General features: G+C 51.4%; 1 protein-coding gene across 1 annotated transcript; it reads left to right on the forward strand.

Annotated features, from left to right (window-relative positions):
- Window positions 1–8,119: 8,119 nt before the first annotated feature.
- Window positions 8,120–16,961, forward strand: Znf770 (zinc finger protein 770). Its single transcript, XM_090318644.1, has 3 exons — window positions 8,120–8,195; window positions 9,419–9,488; window positions 12,836–16,961. The coding sequence occupies exon 3, from the start codon at window positions 12,891–12,893 to the stop codon at window positions 14,979–14,981; it is 2,091 nt and encodes a 696-aa protein (XP_090174770.1). The 5' UTR covers window positions 8,120–8,195; window positions 9,419–9,488; window positions 12,836–12,890; the 3' UTR covers window positions 14,982–16,961.
- Window positions 16,962–17,168: the final 207 nt, after the last annotated feature.

Genomic DNA, 17,168 nt, shown 5'->3' on the forward strand with positions numbered 1-17,168 from the left:
CTGGCGTCTGAAAACAGCTGGCGAGGCTCCGGACCCAGGCAGTGTCTCCACGCCCTCTCCTGAGCTCACTCCCGGCAAGACAGCTGCACAACCACCTGCTGCGAGGACAGGGAGACCTGAACGTGAGCCTGCAGTCCTGGCAGGCTGCCTGTCAAATCTGAAGTTTCCTTCAGTCAAGGCTTATGGAACAAAGACACTTCTCTAGCACTGGGGCCAGGGGCAGGTGGAGCCAGCCAGCCCAGAATCTGAGCCCTGCCTGGAGACCCACGTGGATACCTAGACACCCAAGAGGCTGAGACGGCCAGGATGGAGTTCAGAAGACCACGCTTCAGTAGAAGTCACTGGGTACCATGGCACACGCAAAACCAGCGGTAAGAGGTTTGTGGCCCAGAGCAGACTGCCCTAAAGGCAAGACACTTCCAGGCAGGGCTAGAAGTGTGGCCCGAATGCCCCGGGGGTGAGGCCTGATGAAGTGTGCCACTCCGGTGGGCTCAGGGGTAACAATATGCCACAGAATTTCAACGCACACAGCACAGGACCTGTTCCAAAATGGCAGACTGCACCCAGGACCAGCTCCATTTCTTCCCGGTCTCATTAAAAAGTCACACTTACTGACCCCTCTGAACTAGAAAACAGAGGGGCCAGAATCAGACCAGAAAGTTGAAGGAAAGACACGAGGGTCGGGCACCAGTGGCTCTCTCCTGAAATCCTAGCTTCTAAGAAGGCTGAGGTCTGAGGATCGTGGTCTGAAGCCATAAGACTCATTATCACCAATTAACCACCGAAAAGCCGAGTCGTGGAACTGTGGCTCAAGTAGGGGAGTGCCAGCCTGGACCTAAAAAAACTCAGGGACAGCAATCCCGTCCAGAGTATAAACCCCAGGACTGGACAAAGAAACAAATAAAACTGAGGAAACGGAGAAGATTCTGTGTAAGAGGCACCTTTGGGGCCCCAGGCCTGAGCCGTAGATAACGATGTCACGGGCAGGCTCTCTCCCCTGCTCCCACTCAAGAGAGCAGGAGACAGCAAGCCAACTTCTGGGTCTTGTCCCAAAGGAAGCCTTATTTTGCTCCTGCCTTCCCCCCACCCCCCACCAAGTTCTTTTTGTTTAGATACCAGGGCCTGAGCTCAGAGCTTTCTTCCTAGGGTGCTGTATTCTACCACTTGAACCATGCCTCTTACCCAGCTTTTGCCCATTAGCTAGTGATAGTCTCTTGGACTTGGCTTCCCCAGCTAGTTTCAAACTGTGGTCCTCCCATCTCAACTTCCCAAGCAGCTTGGGTATTTTCTGAGTTGTTTAAAGTGGCTTGCACTTGTCTATTAGCTGCACAAGGTGGGTGTCATCTGACATTTTCACCCATGTAAACAATAAACCCAAGCAAACTCACTCACCCATTGCATCAGCCCCTCTTAAACTCACTGTTCTGTTTCATACACAAACTGCCCTCCCCTCCCACCACTCCCCTCCACCTTCAGCACCTGAGTCACGTTCCAGTCATTCCGTCAAAAAAAAGATTTTTATTAACACACATTAGTTGTTCAAAGTGCGGGGCTGGTTTCACCGTGACATCTACACACACACGCACGCACGCGCACACACGCACATATAGGCGAGTTGATTGCATTCACTCCTCTTTGGCTTTTCTCCTCTAAGCCCTTGGTTAGCCTCCTTGCAGATTTTTAAAAATGGGTTTTGTGATACCCTTCTTGTATTTGCAGTCAGCATGCTGCAGTCATATTCTCCTCCTTGTCCTCCTCCACCCTCCCCAGCGACCCTTCATGTGTGTCCATGTTCCTGTGACACCACAAGAAGAAGCAATCAGTAGATTGAATAATTTAAATAATAATTAAATAATAGGTTTGGTTTTGAATCGGGGCATGGCCAAAAGTACACCACCAGTGGACCAAAGAAAAAATGGCAACAGGACATTGGCAACTTCCACCCCAAGGGGTGGAAATATCACACCTCTCTTCTCTCACGGGGTTACCATTCCAAGCACACATAGCCAGCTTCGACGCAAATTTCTGCAAATACATAGACCAACTATTATGTTTAAAAAGGACCGGCAATATAAGCAGACATTTCACAGGAAATAAAATGCAAATTGCCTCCAACCATTTCAAGGATGTTTAATTTCGCTCACTATAAAACAAATGCCAATTAAAACTACAATGGAATGCCATTTCTTTCTCACTTTGCTTTTGGCAACCATCCAAGTGTTTGACAACATGTTTTGGAGAAGTTATGGGAGGACTCGAGCGCGCTGTTGATTGAAATACAAAATAGTACAGCCCCGGTGGAGGAAAACTTGGCAATCCCAACCAAAAACACATGTTCAAGTCTACACTGCCTCTACTGCCACCGAATCATTTCTCGGAGTCTATCCCAAATGTGCATTCTCAGAAATACAAAAAGGAAATGTGCAGAATGCATTGTGCCATCATCTCCAATAGCAGAGACTGGAAAGAACCCAAATACCCACTGATGAACTGGCCTCATAACAAGTTAAGGAAGTTGGGAAACATAGCCTTTTTTTAAAGGAGGTTGGAGAGCTAGAGGATTGAGGTTGAAGGCCAACCATTGGCAGACCTTCTCCAAAACAACAAACTGAAGGCATGGATGGCTTTACTGCTCAAGCCCTAGCCCTGTGCAAAGAAGCTCAGCAAATCCAAGGCCCCAAGTTTAGGCCCGATTCACACACACACACCACACACCCTGATTGATTTAAAGTTAAAAGAAGAAATCCACAGAATAATTGCAAAGGTGAAGTATGCCTCAATATCCTACAGGAACAGATGAGTGTAAAAGAATGTCTATTGTGAAGGGAAATGTAACTGAAAAAATAAACAGTTATTTAAGAATGAATACTTCTTTAGAACAAACCATATTTAATTTACAGTATTTATTTTTTTCTACAAGCATTTCATTTCCTCTAGGATATCGAGAACAGAACCAAGGGGAAGAGAGGGTTAGCCTTTACCAGGGGCTGCCAGATAAAACACAAGGCATCTCATTCAACATGAACTTCCGAGCAGGAGCTGTGCTTTGTTCTACGTTCTAAATCCGTGTGTCTGCTAACCCTGGCAATCCCGTCCGCACGGCTGGCGTGCGTTCCCAGCTGCCTCTCTCCTCTCCAGAAACACCAGCAGGAAAAGCAGTGCCCAGAGCAGGGGGAAGCTGGAAGTGTGTGTGTGCCAGGCCCACCACAGCCGTCTGCCAGCAGCTGGGCTACGGCCTCCGCCGCCAGCTTCCTCCACTTCAGAAACTCACTGGTATGGCCATGGGAGCCAAACAAAGGTTTGTCAAGTTGCAGGTTTGCCCCACTTCAGGGTGAATCTGTGTCAAACCATCCCAGGACGTGTGAGATTCTCTGGTGTGCCAGGCTCCCAGACTCAGGAGACGCTGGTGACCGGGGCATGGGGAACCCCAGTCTTCCTGTGCCCCGCACGCCCAGCCAATGACAGGGGACACGGCATGCAGTGGAGAAGTCGTGGCTACGTGGCTGTGTCCACTTCTATGCGGGTGCAGCCTGCACCTCCGACCGGCTCTGAGGACACGTGAGGCCCTGAGCTCGCGTGGCCCATGGGAGGAGAGCCACCTGCACATTTCCGCTCAGCTGACAAGCGTGTGGTCCACCGGTTTGTGGGGTGCCCTGTAAGGAAAGGAGCTAGAGCAGAGAAGAAAAGCAGCCTTCCCAGCACACAGGCCGTTCAGAATCCCTTCACACACCGCCCTGGACACGGGGCGAGTTCTACCAACAGTAGATGGTAACAGTGATCCATGCAGCCCACCCCATCCTCACACCGGCAATTCCTCTCTGTCCGTCCATTTCCCTCCAACTATCCCAGAAAAACTCATTATGAAACTCATTAGACCAACATGGCCAATTCTCAGTAATTAACTAGAAAGTCTGAGACCAGGCTTGTAATTAATGATGCATTAAAAATGTATAAGTCACCAGTCTCATTTTAAGTTTTCCTTGTGCCATAGTATTTTTCAGGATCTGAAATGGTAGTTTTGTAAATTTTGGCCGTGTAAATTAATTGTGATTATTTCAAACAGGCCAAGATAAGAAAGTATATGCCCTTTAAAATGGTTTTAGGAGCAAATTTTCTGCAGGATAAAAAAATATATATATTATCTTGGAGGGGCTGGGAGCGTGGCCTAGTGGTAGTGTGCTGGCCTGGCATGCATGAAGCCCTGGGTTCGATTTCCCAGTACCACATACACTGAAAAAGCCAGAAGTGGTGCTATGGAACAAGTGGTAGAGCTCTAGCCTTGAGAAAACCCAAGGACAGTGCTCAGCCCTGAGTCCAAGCCCCAGGACTGGCTAGATAGATAGATAGATAGATAGATTCTTGGAAACCTTCTCCCAATCGTGTAGGTGGCATTGAACAAGTTGCTTATCCCCTGGGAGACACAAGCTCGATTCCATGTTCTCCAAGGTGCCTTCCAAACCTAAGGCTTCAGGATTGTCTACATCTCATCAGCAGTTAGGCCTCGAGCTGTTTAGCAGACAAAAGTCCTGAGCACGAAAACCTCAGGGTTTAGTAAAGGAAGGACCATTCTTCAGGAAATGGGGTCACGTGAGAAAGTAAGGCGTGTAGCTGCCCAGATGACTCAGGTCGGGAGAGAAATTGTTAAAGAGTTGGACACAAGAGCGGGGAGAGAAACGAGCCCCACATTTTCCCATTCCTGCCGTAGGAACCACCATGAGATCGCTTTGCTCAAGTCTCTGGAATAACGTCAGACATAACAGGTGAAATCCACATAAAATACCCGAGTGGGTGTTGGGCCCCGTGGCATGTGATGTGGGCTCCCTCCCCGGGGTTCCTGCTGTCCTGGACATCCCCACTGGCCTCCCACAGCATCAGCAAATGCTGACCTTCCCCTCCCCGCCCCCCCAAGCCCCGGGGTCGGCCTGTGTGGCCAGGCTGGCTCTGGACCTGAGGTGATCCCCGCATGCTGCTGCCATGTCTGCCCCACAGGCCCAGCGCTCCTCAGGACCGGGCCCCAGGCCAGGATTCCTCAGGTCCAGCTGGCTGCACGCAGGCAGCTTCACAAGACCCCAGACCCCAGAGGCATCTCCCGCAGGAAACTCCCAAGCACACAGCCAACTTTATCCAGCAGGGCCTAAGGGACGGATTTGTCACTCAATATAGACATCTCTCACAGCACAGCAGCCTCTCCGTGCCTGGAGCTCCCAGCCTTCAGGCCTGTTTAGCCTGGACAATGGCAGAGGAGACAGTTGCATCCATGCGCCATTCTGTGTTCTCCTCTGCTTAAGGTGTGCTTCCTTCCCCTCACCCGCCCTTTCTCTCCTAATCCACCCGGATGACCTAGTGTCCATGAGTCCAGCAGATTCCGAGGTGCACTGTCACCACCAGAGCCACAGCCAGCCATGTGGGCGTGAGGACAGCTCCCAGAGCAATGGAACCTGGGAACGAATGGGCTGGAGCGCTTCCCGTTCACTGGCATGTATCATACACACGTCCGTGTGTCTGGGTACACGTGTGTGTGCCTGTGACAGGCACACATGATGAGTATGTGTGTCATACGTGTCGTATACCTACGGACCTGCATCTCGAGGGAACAGTGATCAAGCCCAGCCGTCATATACCAGCCCCAGAGTCACACACAAAACCTGAACACGACCTTGTGAACGGCATTCATCTCCGCCGTGCGCCGGGGTCCCTGGGGGTGGTTTGAACGAATCTTGTTTAGTGATCTATGTTCTTTTAAATGAGGATTTCTGAACTATAAGCCCATGGTCAGGAAAATGAGGGTTAGCTGTTGCTTCCTGGGGGGGGGGCACGAGCAATGCTTTTTAATAACATATTAATAAAGATCTGTGTTGCCTGTAGAAGTTAAAAAAAAGTAATTCAAACTATGGCGTGGGGGGTGGTGGTGTATATAATGACTGTATTACATATGACCTAAGAAGATTCCACCCTTGCTTGTACCAAGTGGAATATCTATTCATTTCTGTTCTTGGGAAAAGGCGTTAATTATGGGACACCATTTCCTTTGTGATTGCCTCTGTCTGCCTGAGATAACAAGGCCTAATGGACCGTACTTACCTCTTCTGCAAACATCCCAGAGCTTGGAGCCCAGCACCAGCCTTGAGGCAGGACAATCCGGTGAGGAGACAGGGGCATGCCTTATCTTACATAAATGCCAAAAGACCCAGACCCGAGCAGATAACACCGCCATTTTGGGGCAGTACTGGGACCTGAACACAGAGTCTCCTGCTTGCGAGGCTGGCAGTCTACTCCCAGCCACACCCTTCCCCTGGCATTTCCATGGTCATTTGGTGAGGGAGTTGAGAGACCATTTCTGCCTGGACTGATCTGGGTTGTGATCCTCGGGTCTCCGCCCTCTGAGTAGCTGAGACTGCAGGCCTGAGCCACCACACCCAGCTCACTTTCAGGCTTGCTCTCCTTCCCAGGCTTTTGTGATGGGATGATCAGAATCATTACAGGTGTGTGTGGGGGGGGGGGTAGATTGAGATACAAACACATATGCAAAAAGTACAGCAACTATCGAGTCTCACACATGTCCTGCACAAACACAACCATACAGCACCCAGTTCAGCTACAGAGGGTCTTAAACATACACAGTATAAACGTATATTTTACACTTGACATACTCAGAATGCGTCTAATAGTATTTTATGTAATCATGTAAATATCGAGGGTCAGAGGGGCTGTCGTATGAGAAAGGCACCCAGACCAGACGGGAAGTGCAGTGAGAGGGGTAGTAATGTGTAATTAACACCCCAAGGCCTGTGCCAGGCAGGGCCTGGCTCCAGGGAATTGCCTTGACCTGTCCCCAAGAGCTGCGTACTACTCCACAGCTGGGAAATGCCCAGGACTCCCGAGTCAGGCCTTTGACCACGTAAGCGCTGGACGCTGAAGGGAGAAACCACCTTTTCCTTTGTGAGAATGGGGAAGACGCAACACGTTTTTTAACTGCCTTGTTAAATGGCAACTCCTTTGTACAACCAAAGATCATTTTTAAATGCCACAAAAACGATCCCATAGCGCCACGGAACAGACAGGAAAACCCCGTCTGTGGACTTGTCTTCTCTTCACTTGGCTGGCCTGGACTGTGATCTTTCTGCCTATGTCTTCGGCCATAACTAGGGCTGCGGGCACAGGCCACGGGGCTCCGCGCTCTCTGTGGAGACCCGGGTCTCCTCTGCGTTTCCCTGGGGCAGGCCTGGAAAGCCGGTCCTGGGCCAGGGTGCAGGACAGCTGCCAGCAGGCTGGGTGGTAGGAGATGGAGGCTCCATCTAGCTGTGCAGAGCTGGGGGGCGGCGCAGCCTCCGGACTCCATCTTTCTCCTTCCCTGTGTGGGTCATTTTGCTCCTCAGCGTGAAGGAGTTGGGGAGAAAGGCACACCTCTGGGTGTGTCTGGAGACAATTCCATGGTGAGCATGGACTTCACGGGTGCATTCCTCCCTGGGGACTCCTCAAACGATGGCCTTTTGGGGGGGCGGTGGAAGGTTTGGGGAGGGCCTTCGTGTTATAGGAATTAGGTCACTGGGGGGGGGGGGGGGACGCCCTGATGTTAGCAGCCCTCCTGCCCTTCCTGCCCCGTCCACAGGCTGACACCTCTCAACCAGAGGCCAGGCTGAGGGGCTCGGCCCTTCGTCCTGCCTAAGTCAGAGGCGGCTGACGACCCAGGGGCCCCGATGGCAGGAGACGCGCTCCCCACGCCAGCTCCGGCTCCGTCCCGAGGGCCTGGCTGCACGGGAGACGCGCTCCCCACGCCAGCTCCGGCTCCGTCCCGGCGGCCTGGCTGCACGGCGAGGTCCTGGGCAGACACGCCGGAAGCTGCCGCACGCGGGCCGCGCAGCGGCTGGGAGCCGGTCGGTCCGCAGTGACCTTGGCCGGCGGCCAGGCCTGAGCAGCGGCGGCGGGCGCGGCCGAGCTCCGGGGCTGGGCCTCCGCCCCGCCCCCCGGGGACGTGCCCGGTCCCCATGGCGACCCGGGGGCGGGGCGAGCGCGCCGACTTCCGGTCCCGGGCCAGCCCGGCCCCGGGGTTCCGGGGAGCGGGTTTCCAGCCGGACCGCGTCCCGGCGCCCCGCGCGCCGCGCCTGCGCGCTGCGCCGACGCCGAGGGCCTGCGGACGCGCTCGCCGCCGGCGCCCGGGCCTTGCTGCGGGTTCCCCGGCCGGCCGTCGGCCGCAGGTGCGTGCGAGGAGGGGGGCCCCGGGGTCAGCTGCGGGGGCCCGGGCAGGGCCGGGGACGGAGGGGCCGCCGCCGCCTCCGCTCGCCTCGCCGCAGCCCGCGGCGGCGCGCGCGGGGCCTCCGGGCCCGGCTGAGGGGCGCCCGGGGAGACGCCCCCGGCCTCGCGGAGTCGGGGTCCCCAGGATCGGGGTCCCCTCAGGATCGCGGAGTCGGGGTCCGCTCAGGATCGGGGTCCCCTCAGGATCGGGGTCCCCTCGGGATCGCGGAGTTGGGGTCCCTCGGGATCGGGGTCTCCTCAGGATCGGGGTCCCCTCGGGATCGCGGAGTTGGGGTCCCTCGGGATCGGGGTCTCCTCAGGATCGGGGTCCCCTCGGGATCGCGGAGTTGGGGTCCCTCGGGATCGGGGTCTCCTCAGGATCGGGGTCCCCTCGGGATCGCGGAGTTGGGGTCCTCAGGATCGTGGTCCCCCGGCCTCGCGGAGTCGGAGTCCCCAGGATCGGGGTCCCCTCAGGATCGCGGTCCCCTCAGGATCTCGGCCCCCACTGCTCCCCGAGTTCTCCGGGGGCCGGGCCCGCGGCTCAGGCTCGGTGAGGTCAGGCCGGGCGCCGGGCCGGAGGGGAGGGCGAAGGCCACCCGGGATGAGGGGCCCGCCGCCCGCCGCCCGCCGCGGCCCCTCCAGGTCTCCAGCTCGGGCGTCGCAGGGCTCGGTGTTCAGTCCGGGCTGCCACCACGTCACCGGGGCCACAGCTCCACGTCCAGCCTTTCCAGGGTTAGCCGAGGCGCAGAGCCCTGGCCGGTCCCGCCCGCCGGCGCGGGCCTCGGCATCCCGGGGATGGACGCCCTGGATGTCCATCCGCCCCCCCCGGAATTCCTTCCACCCCCCGGGGTGTCCTTCCATCTCTCCGGGAAGTCCTCCCCACCATGGCCTTCCACCCCCCGGGGTGTCCTTCCCCCCATGGCCTTCTACCCCTACCCCCCCAAGTCCTTCCACCCCCCCCCCCGGGACGTCCTCCCCCCCAAGTCCTTCCACCCCCCGGGGTGTCCTTCCATCCCCCCCCCCCCTCCGGGAAGTCAGCTCTGGAGCCAGTGTTAGGGAGCTGAGCTTCGTGTGTCTGGTCCAGATAAGTCCAGGGTTGGACCATTGAGTGCACCTGTTTTTATTCCAGTTTAGTGTAATAACTGCAGCAGTCTTAGCTTGATTTTTGTTGTTGTTCTTGTTATAGACCAAACGGAGCCTCAGCGGGAGAACACAAAACCTGCTGGGAAGAGAGTGAGAGCTCTGCGCAGCCATGTGTAAGTACAGGGGTGGAGGTGCACTTGGGCTGTGGCTGAGAGGGCCTCAGGCCACCAGTGCTCCCCCCAGCAAGATTTCCTCCCGTGCGCTGAGCTCACTGGACACTCACCTGGAATGGTGCTGTGGCAGTGCTTTATCTATAAACGCTTGATGATTCTTTTAGTTTGTTTGGTTGGTTTTCCTGATTGACCACCTTGTCACCTAATTGCTCAACAGGAATTAAAAGGAATTGCCCAACAGGAATTAAATAAATTATTGGGTTCTTGGCAGTTTGCTGGATTTAGGACTTAATTTCAATCCTCCGACTCTTGCTCAGTGTCAGCATGTTTAGGAGGGGGAAGTTGCTCACCATGGTTTCTCCAGCTCACGATAGTAAAAACGGCAGATTGATGGCAGTGGCATCTGAGTTTTGCTAAGGTTGCTGGTTTCTACTGTTACATGATACATTTTGTAAGTTAATACAGAAACTTGCATTTGTATAGTTATTTTTTCCCAACTTGGTCCCTAGTAAGATGGTTATTTAAATACTTTAAAATGAAATGACCAAGGGAAAAGAAAACTAGACATTGCAGTCCTTAATGCTTGTCCCATTCTGTGGGCCCAGTATTTGTCACTCAGATAGATTACTCAGCCATACCAAGTAAAGTACTGAAGTTCTGTATGTGTGTAATGTATGGAAAGCTGTCAGGAACCTTACCTCTTTCCACAGAAGTTGTAAAACATTGTCTCCCCCTTTGCTGCCTTCGTTTTTATTAAACAACTACTGAACTACATGGTTGGTTAACAGTAGTGTCCCCGCAGTGTGATAAACACTTCTCTAGTTCAGATTGCTGAGAAAAGGAACCGTTCAGTGTTAAAGCTGTCTTCTAGAAGATGAGAACCGGCAAATACATGACTTGTAGCCAGAACTGCCAACAGAACTCTTGGGTCTCAGGAAGAGTTTTTGCTTTCACATAGAAGATGCAAGTATTAGGCCGAGACTGTAATATTATTATTTTTTTTAATCTCTTCCTAAAGGAAATTAATACAGCAGGAGAAGAAAATTTACTTCTTTGATAAACGAGGATATAGTGTGTAAAGTAGCTGTCAAAGTTTCTGTTGAACTTTTACATGTGTTACAGATGTATGTGTATTTGTGTGTATACATGCACACATGTATATTCATACATATTGATAGGTATATATTACACGTATATATGATGTTTGTCTTCAGGTTAGGTCATTTCCCCCCCTATTCTCCTGCAGTCCTGGGTCTTGAACTCAGGGCTTGTGCACATTTCTCATATTTTTGCTCAAGGTTAGTGCCCTACCACTTGAGCTACAGCACCACTTCTGGCTTTCATGAAGATAAGAGCTTCCTGCCTGGCTGCCTGGGTAGGTCTCCAGTCGTGATCCTCAGATCTCAGCTTCTTGACTAGCTAAAATTGTAGGTGTGAGCTATCTATGGTACCTGGCCTCATGTTAACTACTAAGACCAAAATGGACTGAGCACTGTCCTTGGGCTGTCCTTGAACTCTGGGCCTGGGCACTGACCCTGAGCTCATCTGCTAAAGACTTATCACCCTACCCTGGGGCCTGGGAGTTGTCCCTGAGCTCTTCTGCTCAAGGCTATCACTCTACCCCTTGAGCCACAACTCCACCTCCAATTTTCTAGTGGTTACTTGGAGATAAGAGTCTCACTGACTTTAGTGCCCTGGCTGGCTTTGAAGCACGACCCTCAGAACTCAGCCTCCCAAGTAGCTAGAATTACAGGCATGAGCCACCATGCCAAGCAAAATGATTGTTTTTTAATGATGTTTGATTAGTGGACTCAAAATTCAGTTGATTATTCATAAATAAGCATGTAACAATGCAACTTGTCAACATCATTTTTCTGTACTATTTGGAATCCACAGCACAGTAGAAAGGAGAAATACAAACTATAGTTAAGTGATATAGATAAGTTGGAAAGTGTAAAAATGTTATCAAAGAGATAGAAATTTTATTTTACTACTTGATTTACTTTTTGCCAGTCATGGGGCTTTAACTCAGGGCCTAGATGCCATCCCTCGGATTCTTTTGCTTCAGGGGAACTCTCTTCCACTTGAGCCACAGCTCACTTCCAGCATTTTTTTTTTTTTGGTAGTTTAGTGGAAATAAGTGTCTCACAAGCTTTCCTACCTAGGTTGGCTCTGAACCATGATCGTTAGGTCCCAGCATCCTGAGTACCTAGGATTACAGGTCTGAGCTATTGGTCCCCAGCTAGAAATTGAAAAAAATTGAAGTTTGATGAATATTGAACTGAGTAGTACTTAGTTTGTACTTCTTCTCAATTTTTCTTAGCTGATTTGCACAGTAGTTGGCTTTGGGAGGCAGTTTAGGAGATACCACCACTGTTATAAAGAAGGCATCAAATCTCCTTCATCTTGCCACCAAGAACTCAAGTCCAGAACTAACACCATGCCTTAGAATGTTTTTCCCAGTTAGTTGTGCTGATCTAAAGTAATTGAAAGTAAATAGTGTTTATTTTGCTTAAAAAAAAAATCTTAAGGTGGTAAGTGAAACATGGCATTGTGAAGAGTATGTATACTGTTTGTGCTGTAATTGATTCAAATACTTGTCTCAGTATTTTACCTGTCTAAACTTTTTTAATGACAACAGTATTGACAATTTTAATAATGAAATTGGAAAGATTTATTTAATTTTAAGGAATTCTTGGTTTGATTATAATGTACCTTCTCAAGAACAAAATTGCTTAAGCTGTACAACTTTAATATATCTTCTAAATAGTCACATCTTTGTGAAATTAGTTTTTATCTTTCTAAAGAGTTCATCTAAAGTGATTACAAAGAAATAATATTATTTTTTTAATTTTTTTTTTTTTGCCAGTCCTGGGCTTGAGCTCAGGGCCTGAGCACTGTCCTTGGACTTTCTCAACGCTAGAGCTCTACCACTTGAGCCTCAGCACCACTTCTGGCTTTTTTTCTATGTATGTGGTATTGAGGGTCCGAACCAGGGTCTTCATGCATGCTAGGCAAGCACTTTGACCACTAGGCCAAACTCCCGGCCCAAGAAATAATTTTTAAAGTGATTTTTGTTTCTTTTCCTAGACACCAGTGGCTCACTGGTGACCACCTCATTCTAGCTACGCAGGAGGCTTTGGGCCAGGTTTCAAAGCCAGTCTGGGCAGGAAAGTCTATGAGGCTCTTATTGCCAAAGAACCACCAGAAAAGCTAGAAATAGTGCTGTGGTTCAAGTGGTGGAGTGCCAGCCTTGAGTGAAAAATTTAAGGGCCAGTGCCCAGGCCCTGAGTTCAAGCCCCAAGACCAGACCAAAAGAGGTCACTGTTTTTTTGTTTAATTTTTAGACATGTGTGGTGTTAAGAACACTATGAAGCTCGTGCAAGCGTATTCCTGAAGAATATGATGGCTGAAGACAGTCTGAAAGTGCTCAAGATTCAGCAGTGTGTAGCAGCCAGCAAACTCCCTAGAAGCAAGCCATATATTTGCAATATTTGCTTCAAGCACTTTGAAACCCCATCAAAATTAGGTCGGCATTATCTCATCCACACTGGTCAGAAGCCGTTTGAATGTGATGTGTGTCATAAGACCTTCCGACAGCTAGTCCATCTGGAGCGGCACCAGTTCACTCATAATATGCCTTTTAAATGTAGCGTCTGTCAGCGCCACTTTAAGCATCTGAAGACATTTATGAAGCACCAGCAGCGTCACAGTGAGACCTATCAGAATGACGTCAAGCAGGCCCGCAGGCTGATGGAGGCCAAGCAGGAAGCGCCAGGGAGCGCAGCGTACGGGGCTTTACCCCAGGAGGAGAGGTGGGCCTTAACTCCCTGCTCCAGATCCGATCCCGCCTTCAGCACTGGGAAAAGAAGGAAGAACATTCACGCCTGCGCCATCTGTGGCAAGGTCTTTCCGTCCCAGTCAAAACTCGATAGGCATTCACTCATTCACACTGGCCAGAAGCCGTTCAAGTGTCTCCTCTGCAATAAGTCTTTCCGGCAGTCAGGCCACTTGAAAATCCACCAGCTCACCCATTCAGAAGAAAGACCTTTCCAATGTTGTTTCTGTCAGAAGGGATTCAAGGTTCAGAGCAAACTTCTGAAGCATAAACAAATCCATACTAAGAGCAAGACTTTCCAGGCTCTTGCATCAAAGTTGAGGAACCCGGAGTCCTACTTCCTGCCCCCCACCTTAAAGCAGGAAGGCTTTGAAAATGGCGGCATGGGCGAGTCGGAGGGAAGTAGCCCTCCTGAGGTCCACTCGATTTATATTGTCCCTTTCCAGTGTCCCGAGTGTGAAGAATGCTTCGAATCGGAGCAGATTCTCAAAGGACACAAGTGCTTTCCTGCCAGAGGCGGCAAAACTCCAAGCAGGTTCAAAAAAGCCTACAACTACAAAACCATCGTCAAAAAAATCTTGGCGAAGCTGAAGCGTGCTGGGGGCAAAAAAATCGGAAGCTCTGGGTCGGAGAGAAAAGCGTTTCGAAGTAGTTTCTTGAAAAACTGTCGAAAGTCCAGGCAGCAGAGTTCTGAACCAGCCAAGAGACGGGCTCTGGCTGCTCCGGGCCGGCAGGGGTCGTACAGGAGAATCGGCAAGAAAAAGAAGAACGCCGCAGCATTGCCATTTTCTTGGCAGAAGCAGTTCCAGAGCCAGAATCGGGGGAAGAGCCTGAAGGACATCCTGACGGCCTCGGAGGGCCGGCTGCCCGGGGAGGGGGCAGTGGCCGAGGGCGCCGGGCCGCCGCGCTTCGGCCTGCCCGGGGAGGACTTCCTCGGCGGCTGCCCCGTGTTCCAGCACTGCGGCTTCCCGGTGCCCAGCGCGAACCTGCTCACCGGACATAAGATCTACCCCTGTGACAAGTGTGAGAAGGCCTTCCCCTCGCTCTCCAAGCTGCAGCGGCACTACCTGATCCACACCGGGCAGAGGCCTTTCGGCTGCAACGTGTGTGGGAAGTCCTTCCGACAGTCGGCCCACTTGAAGAGACACCAGGAGACCCACATCGAGAAGAATCTCTACAGAAGGTCCTTTTACCAGCTGGACATGGACGGCGTGAGCGGTTTCATCCCGCCGGGCGGCGGTGGCGGTGGCCAGGCCTCTCCGCCGCAGGCCTTCGGCTTTCCGAAGTACGAGGTGTCCCCGTCAAGCCAGTTCTCGGAGATGGGGGCCAAGGACGAGGCGGGGGGCTTCCTGGCGGGGGCCTTCCTGCCCGGGGCGCTGCTGGGGCCTGAGCAGGGCCCTGGGGGCGGCTGTCCCGGGATGGGCTACCCGGAGAGGAGCGACGGCCTCCTCTACCCGTGCAGCGTTTGCTGCAAGAGCTTCCGCTCCCCGTCCAAGCTGGAGAGGCACTACCTCATCCATGCCGGGGAGAAGCCCTTCGAGTGCTCCGTGTGCGGGAAGCGGTTCCGCCAGGCCCCGCACTGGAAGAGGCACCAGCTCACGCACTTCAAAGAGCGCTCGCAGGAGAAGGCCATGGCCGGGGGCCCCGTCGAGTAGCTGCCCACGGCCAGCGGCCCTCCACAGGGCTCTCCAGAGGAAGTGGCCCCACAGGCACCCATCTGCCCTGCGTAGGAAGGTAGATAGGAGATACAGCGGTTTAGGACTCGCCACTGAAATGGTAGAGGGAAGGGTTTGGCTTGCTGGGGTTTCTAAGTGTTTATTTTCATGGTAGACACACACTCGGGCTCTGCTGGGAGGCGTGGGGCCCTGGGCCTGGTGTGTCCCTCGGGGCTGGCCCATCTCCCTCCACCCAGCAGCCTACGCCCAGCGCCCCAGAGGCCCACCATGTGCTCGTCCTCACCAGAGCGTCATTTTCATCTGTGGCTCAGATTTCATCCCAAGATGTTTTTTCCCGTGAGCTTAAAGCCCTAGAAATGTGTGTGGAGAGAGGAATGGCGTGCGCTGGTCTTCTCAGAGCTGCTCGTGGACCTGCTGGTGCCAGGGAGGCAGCAGGTGGGCCTTTCTCTTTTCTTTTTTGCCAGGGTTGCTGTTGCCTCTCCCAGAGGAACTTAAAAGCAGGAGAGAGGCCGGTTTGCGCTCACACGCGTTTCTCGTAGTTGGTACCGGGGTGCTTGCCAGCGTCATGACTCTCGATAGCGCGTTTGCAGTTTGAATTTTCCGGGGAGCAGTTGCGGTTCGTCTGTTCGCAGGCTGTCTGGGGGCCGTAGACAGGCTTGTCTAGAGAATGGCGTGTCTGTAGGACTTGGTTTTACTTTGGAGCATTCTTTTGACTTACCTAAGCCTATTCTCCTGGGCCTGGTAAAATGGCATGACCTTCTCTAGTTTTAGGTTTCATTCCTCGTATCATTGCAAGATGCTAAGGCTAAAGAGTTTATTTGATCCTTACAGCATTTTTATTTCCATTCATAAGGTGATCACCCCAGTATAGTAATTAGATGCTTCTAGAGTCCAAGATAGCGTTCCTCTCGACAGCGTGATCATGATCTAGAAACCGTTGAATCCTAGCTATAAGAGACTTTCTTCATAATCACACAGTCAGCCTTCGTGTTTGCCGTACTTTAAGAACGACTTCCTAGCAATAAAGCATTAGCCGTGGTGTGCCACCAGTGTGACAAGAGCAGCGTGCCGTCCGCTGGTGAGCTGCGAGCAGGAAGTGGCCTGCGATGGCTTCGTGTTCTGAGGTCCGTCTTGTGAGGGGTGGGGGGGAGAGGAAGGGTTTGCTCTGCTTGCTTTAGGACAAGTGATTTCTTCAGTAAGTTGGGTTTCATTTATAGAGTAGAAACATGACGGTATGATTAAATTGCCCAAATGATGTACAGATGTGCCTGGTTTTTTGTTTGTTTTTTTTTTTTTTCCTTTTTTAAAGGAGAGGCAATTAACTAAAGCAGAGGAAAATCACGTGCTTTAATTTTCCTGTTTCTTTGAGGTATGTTTCTCCAGTATGAGCAAGACATGGTTAACAGTATTTGCTTTGCACAAAATTCTTCAAGATTACATCTGTTCCATAAGGGCAAAGAATGACTAGTTCCTGTTTTCAGAGAATAAAAGCGCACGAATTACTTGCTTAGTGTATCAGAAGTTATGGATTTTTTTGGCATTTTCCTAAACTATTTATATAATTTTATTCCAAGAACATGTCTTACTCCTTTCCTGATCTAGACAGGGAGAGTTGAGTGTTATGTTCGTGTGACTATGAGACTTTATTTGCCTAAGTAATATACTTTTCTTTGGCCCATGCCTATTTAAGCTGTTTCATATTGAAAGTTGGAATATTGTAAAAAAAAAAATTTTGTCAAAGATGTATGGTAGTGCTATTTGAAGTACCTGTAACAAAATACTTATTTTCCTTTATTATCATTGCAAGCTTCATATGGAAATTTTCTAGGAATGAACAGAAAGCAGATGTTAAGTAATGGTTTGCTGTGTGCTAGCGCTGTAGGTGCTGTGAAATCAATTCCTTTGGTTTTCTGGGGAAAAAAAATAATAAAGTTAACTTGGATGTCTTGTTTGGATTGACTCCAGGCCCCTTGGCCACTTACTGAGTTTAGTTAAGTGTGTTGAATTTTTTTTTTTTTTTTTTTTTGCCAGTCCTGGGCTTGAGCTCAGGGCCTGAGCACTGTCCTTGGACTTTCTCAAGGCTAGAACTCTACCACTTGAGCCTCGGCACCACTTCTGGCTTTTTTCTACGTATGTGGTACTGAGGAATCAAACCCGGGTCTTTAT

Source organism: Megascapheus bottae, chromosome 25, assembly GCF_031878675.1.
Source record: "Megascapheus bottae isolate mThoBot1 chromosome 25, mThoBot2.hap1, whole genome shotgun sequence".
NCBI lineage: Eukaryota > Metazoa > Chordata > Mammalia > Rodentia > Geomyidae > Megascapheus > Megascapheus bottae.